Source organism: Schistocerca gregaria, chromosome 2 (assembly GCF_023897955.1).
Source record: "Schistocerca gregaria isolate iqSchGreg1 chromosome 2, iqSchGreg1.2, whole genome shotgun sequence".
NCBI classification, from domain to species: Eukaryota; Metazoa; Arthropoda; class Insecta; order Orthoptera; family Acrididae; genus Schistocerca; species Schistocerca gregaria.
Window position 1 is genome coordinate 146,697,026 of NC_064921.1, and position 6,000 is coordinate 146,703,025.

Below are 6,000 nucleotides of genomic sequence, written 5' to 3' on the forward strand. Positions count from 1 at the left end.
GAAAAGAAAGCACATATGGTTAGGCAATCAATACATTCATCATAAATCTCATTGACAACACTTCTTATTGTCATACAAAGTAAAACGAAAATACGATCCCATAATTCGCGATCTAATTCTTTGGCTAGCTTTGGCTTTCTCACATTCGACCATTTCCATCAGCGTAACATGTAAGTCGTTGATTAAGAAATTTGTTAGAATTGTGTGAAAACAGATCGCTAGAAGTCGCGAGTACAAATATTAATTTTTGTAATACAATGTAAGCACCATTCATCACCTTTTCCGGAGCACATTATGTGAGGTATTCGAAAATTGCTCACATTATTGGTGAAGAATGGCACTAACAAAAAAATTAAGAACTTATGCGTACATCCGAAGAGCATTTTCTCGAACCGGTCTTGCGAGATAATGTGTCACGTGGACTACGTCGCACCACCGTCTCCATAGTTCTGTGATATAAGTCATCTCGTTGTAACACGGACGTTGAAATAAGAAAGTAATTACTCGGTGTTTCTTCTATTTTTCGGAATTAAGGCATCTACTTTTAGCAGAGGTCCCTTCTATCTTCCTTCTGCCACGGGAAATACCCTTAACAAGAAAAGAGGAACCGCTTTACTTGAGAAGGGGCGAGTTTTAAAAGGTTTGCGGCCGGCCCGTTCTCTTCCCCTCCCCCTCCCCCCTCTCTCTTTGTCCATTTGTTACTCCTTTTCCCTTCCAAATATTACCTTCGCTGCATGCATTCATGCGTGAATAATTGTAGAGTGGAAATCAACAATGGCCTAAATGTCAAAAACGTTTTTGTTTAGTTAGACCCTAAAAAATCAACATGAGCGGTATATGTGGACCGCTGGTGAGGCTATAGCGGGCTAAGTGTCACAAAGCTTTGTAATTGTTTGCAGTTAGTGACACAGATTTTGCCCAAATTGAAAAACGTAAGAGGCTGGAATCATGTTACATTGTTGGTACCTAAGGAACTTGTAAAACGTATGGAGAATGCGACACCTAACAGTCCACTTGTGGGTACTATGTTCCAGCATGAGGATCTTTTTATTTTATAAAAGCAGCCCATACACTTATTAACAACGAAAATAAATATTTCCAAATTTAGTTGGATTCAAGTGGAAAAAATTGCACCTGGTGCTCTCAAGATGAGAACAGTGTTTAACGAAATCAAAGGCTGGACCATCTACGAGAACAAGATTTACAGGAAGGGGATTACCACAGACATAATAAAGAACATTGTTTTACCGTCGCAACAAAGTAAAAATAACTTGGCAGCTGAAAAGAAAAAAGGTTTTGTAAAAGATGCTGCCGTATTTGAAAGTAGCTAATATAACAATTTGCGAACAGTTAATCACATAAAATTGCTTTGTGCTCTATAAAAGAAGGATTAAAAATATTTAACCGCAGCGTAGTATATCTGTAAAGTGCATCTGAAAAACGTTTATTATCAAAAAAACTGATAAATACTTGAGATTTCTTTCGTTGGCCCTTACCTCGTGTTTGCCAATATATCTATGGAATGTAGCACGTTCTGTGTTTTTGAGAATAGAATATTTATTTTGTTTCATAAAAGGAAGGGAACCTTAAAAAAATTGGCAACAGTTTTGTTACTCTTACTGTAGATAATAAATTCAAAATAATGTTAAGGTTTTTTCATTAAATATTTTTATCAAAACAAAAAAACTGAATAATTCGTAATCAGTCTTTTGGTATTCAGCCCGTTATTGATTTCCACTCTACAATTGGTGGTTTGTATGTGTGTGTGTTCACGCGCGCGGGCGTATGTGTGTGTGTGTGTGTGTGTGTGTGTGTGTGTGTGGTGCGTGTCAATTAGGCAGTGTTACCATGCCTATGGACACTTCATAGTTACAAACAATATCCGTGAAATCACTGCCTTCCTTACAAAAGTATCATACACGCAATACAGTGGTATTACTTTCTCATGCTTTCCCTCTAATTTCATTCTACATGTATTACGTTTTCCTTTTCAGCTAGTCAGAGAACATTTCCAACTCTCTGTCCTTCTCAGATCAGAAGCCACAGAATAATTGCGTACCACACAGCAAGCGGTCTAGACTTAGATCAGTTTTCAACCCGTTGGAACTGTTTGGTATTTAAGCTCTCTGATAATGAGAAATAAATGAATAAGTACATAAAACACAATGTTACATGTGTGATGCTTGTTATGAAAAAGAACAAGTCGAAAAACATTCAGCACCCTTATACTGTATCAGTCGGAGTTTCTAATAGGTCGTTACAAATATTTTGCATTTGTCAAAATACATGCGACAATGAAGGAATATCTCTGACAAATGTTCAAATAGTTCGCAAGAAAAGGTGAATCATATAGCACAGAGATTATTACGTTATACCCACTTTTAGGAGGGCACATCTACTTCTCAGTTTACACTGAAAGACCTAACTCGAAACAGGGTCCGTGAAGTAGACGACATTTCCTTAGAAATACTGATAGCCTTGGGGGTAGCCAGACATACAAAGCTATTCCATCTGGTTGTATGATGTATGAGACAGGCGAAATAACTTCAGATTTCAAGAAGAACGTAATAATTCCAAATTCCAAAAAAAGCAAGCACTGACAAATGTGAATATTATCGAGCTGTCAGTTTTACAAATCATGGTTACAAAATTCTTTACCTAAAAATGGAGAAAATGGCAGACACGTGAGGCATTCCTGACCCTACGTCTTTTTTTAAATTGTGGGTTAAGGAAAGGGAAAACCAACGTTTACAGTATTTGTAGACTTAGAGAAAGCTTTAATACCTTCTTTCAAATTCTGAGGGTAGCAGGGTAAATTGGCGGGAGCGGAAGGCTCTTTATAACTTGTACTAAAACCAGGCGGCAGTTGCAATAGTGGAGGGGCATTAAAGGTAAGCTGTGATTGAGAAGAGAGTGTGACAGATTGGTAGCCTATCGCCTATGTATGCAATCTGTACAATGAGCAACCAGCATAGGTAACCAAGAAAAAATTTGTAGAATGAATTAAAATTCCGGAGAAGAAATAAAAACTTTGAGGTTTGTAGATGAAATTGTAATTCTTTGAGAGATCGCAAAGGATTTGGAAGAGCAGTTAAATGCAATGGACAGCGTTTTGAAAGGAGTCAATAATATGAACATCAATTAAAGCAGTGCAAGTATAATGGAATGTAGTCGGATTGAATTAGGTGATACTGACGAAATTAATTTTTTTTGTTATTTGGACAGCAAAATAACTGATGACCGAAGTACAGAGGATAAAAAATGTGGACTGGGTGTGGCAAGAAATCCGTTTCTCAATGAGATAAATATTTTGTCATTGAATATAAATATAGGTACAAGAAATTCTTTTCTGAACGTATTTCTTAGGTGTGTAGCCAGGTGTGCAAGTGAATCATTGGCAGTAGACAGTTTAGAGAAAAAAAGAATAAAGGCTTTTTATATGCGGTGCTACAGAAGAATGCAGAATACTAAATGGGTAGACCGCGTTACTGATCAGGAGATACTGAACAGAATTGTAGATACAAAAAATTTGTTCCCCAACGTGATTGAAAAATGTGATCGGTTGATTGCACACATTCTGAGAGATAAGGTATGGCAGAAGTTTTAGTGCTGGAAGAAGTGTTCGCTACTACAAACACCAAGCTCACAGCGAAGTACGAACTTCCCTCCGACAGGCAAAATCACCACCATCACCTGAACTCATCCTCAGCTTATAACACTCACCAACAGCTCCTCAACTTACATCACAAATTTAACGCTGCTCGTGAGACAATATTTATTTCAGATATTATCCATCAAAATGAGATATATTGTCTCCAGGAGCCTGAAGAAACTAGACAAAGTGTTGGGCTTAGATGTTCTACCGTTTGTCATTGTGTGGAGATAATGAAGCTGCCTCCCAGATTGAAAACAGGTAAAAAAACATAGATTGCGGCTCCTGTCATTAACAGAACACACGGTAACGTTATAACGTCGAACAAAAAGGTAACCGGCAGTAATACTGCCGTTGGAAAAATTTTTCACTATCCGTATTTTGCAGGAAAGAGGATTGTTGTTGGTCTGTAGTTCGTAGTCCAGAGATTGTGTATCTCTATCCTGGATTAAGCCTGATACCTTTCCCTATCGTCTATTGAAATGTGGGCGGGTGTCGGCTCTGTAGAGTACAAAGTCTGTCGGATTGATACCTTAAGCTCGACAACACTAGTTACTCTGTCACCTGGTTACAACACCTCGTTACATCTTCATAATCATACATATCAACACAAACGAGATACAATATTGGAAAAATAACTGCATAAAATGACTCCCCTATATGTGTTATACATAATGGATGTACAAGTACGAGATGTAGACATATAGGTGACTACATATGGAGGTTTGAGTCTGGCCGTGAATCGTGCTCAGACAGCCTAATGGTAATGTGACCGCTCGCGACAAGCGGGGCCTTCCAGGCACAGGTTTTCATTGTTGTCATTCCATTATACAACTGGTCACTGTCCATATTCGCTACTGCGAATACATTGCATGTATTGCATAATTGCTACTTACATTCTTACAACTAAGTTCGACATTTGGAGCAGCATTCTCGTGTCAGAGAATGGTATTTGTCCACTGGGACTTCGAGAAGACATCGTGGATTGTACCACCATGTCACCACCCTCTATAATGCTTTTAAGAATCCTCGCAGGCATCATTGCGAAGAGCAGGAAGCCGTCAAATACGCCAGTGGAACCTACGACTCACCCAACACACGTGCCACAGCGACAGAGAAAAAAACCAGCAGCAATAGTCGGCGCATCTTGCAAGACTAATCCTCACCAGCCAGCAGACGGTTGTCGTACGCTGTGGCGACTGGGGACCAGCCTTGACCCTTCACACTGATAGCTGATAGCCTTGCACCAGTCAAGACAGAGCAGCCACCTGCGTCCGACCGATAGCAGCTACTTTCCTCCTTGGCTATCACTGACTGCCAGACAAGGTCGCCAGCTTTGGAACTCGCATAACTATTCTGTCCGGTCTCAGGAGTGCCTAATTTTCTGAAGTCGTCATTCTGTCAGTTAGTTAGATGAACTCCATCTCTTCCAGCCTTTTCTAAATTTGTTCAGCCCCACCTAACCATTATTCCCATTTCTTTCTAGAACACTTATTTATATTCAAATCAATGTTCATCGCTGCAATTTTCCCCTGTTCTGCACCTTCCAGCATCCAGTTATCTTCATTGTTGTCAGTGTTGTTACTGCGATTGTATTACTTTAGTTAAAGAGGAAGCAAATACTCAGATACTAGTAGTTGTAATAGATGATGACTAACTGAAACCCTCAGCTTCCGACAGGTGTTGTTGATATACCTCGATGTGGACAGCTGAAAATGTGAGCCCCGGTCGGGACTCGAACCCGGGATCTCGTGCTTACATGGCAGACACTCTATCCATCTGAGCCACCGAGTACACAGATGAATAGCGCGACTGCAGGGACTTATCCTTTGCCCGCTTCCCATGAGACTCACATGAGTTGGGAATGTGAGTCTCATGGCTGGCTCATGATTTTCTCATAGCACTGGTGGGCAGACTGGAGAGAATTCTGACTTCCTGACTCCCTGGAGTAGATTACAATCGGTTCAATGCATTCATTCCTTGCTGGAGTTAATCTCCATTTTTTTTTGTTTGTCTGTAATCACTGGAATAATATCACATGACGGCCACTTACGCACACTGCCAACACTGAAGGATGCCGGAGTTTCCACAGGGCGTGCTCCTTCCTCTTAAGCTACTCTCCGTTGTAACGTCGCACAGTGCAAAAGGAAAGCTGATTCACTCAATACGATTCTCACGTAATTCAGTAAACTACTACTCTCGGTCTACAGGCAGTCTCAGTCTATTGGAAGCTCAGAAATAGTATACCTCGTTTTACAACGCGCCAGTTACAGTTAAACCTTGGGGAAACGTCAATACCTCTTGGCTGCCTGTCCTCATCAGTACAATTTCTGCTCTGCCGACGTGGC

The 6,000-nt window shown here is 40.2% G+C and overlaps 1 protein-coding gene across 1 annotated transcript in view; it reads right to left on the reverse strand.

Moving 5' to 3' along the window:
* The window catches only part of LOC126335605 (uncharacterized), a 32,854-nt gene extending 28,019 nt beyond the window's left edge, over positions 1-4,835 (reverse strand). Inside the window, exon 1 of the mRNA XM_049999058.1 lies at positions 4,744-4,835. Coding sequence (XP_049855015.1) covers positions 4,744-4,798 — 55 coding nt within the window. The 5' untranslated portion in view covers positions 4,799-4,835. The remainder of the gene's footprint in view (positions 1-4,743) is intronic.
* Positions 4,836-6,000: the final 1,165 nt, after the last annotated feature.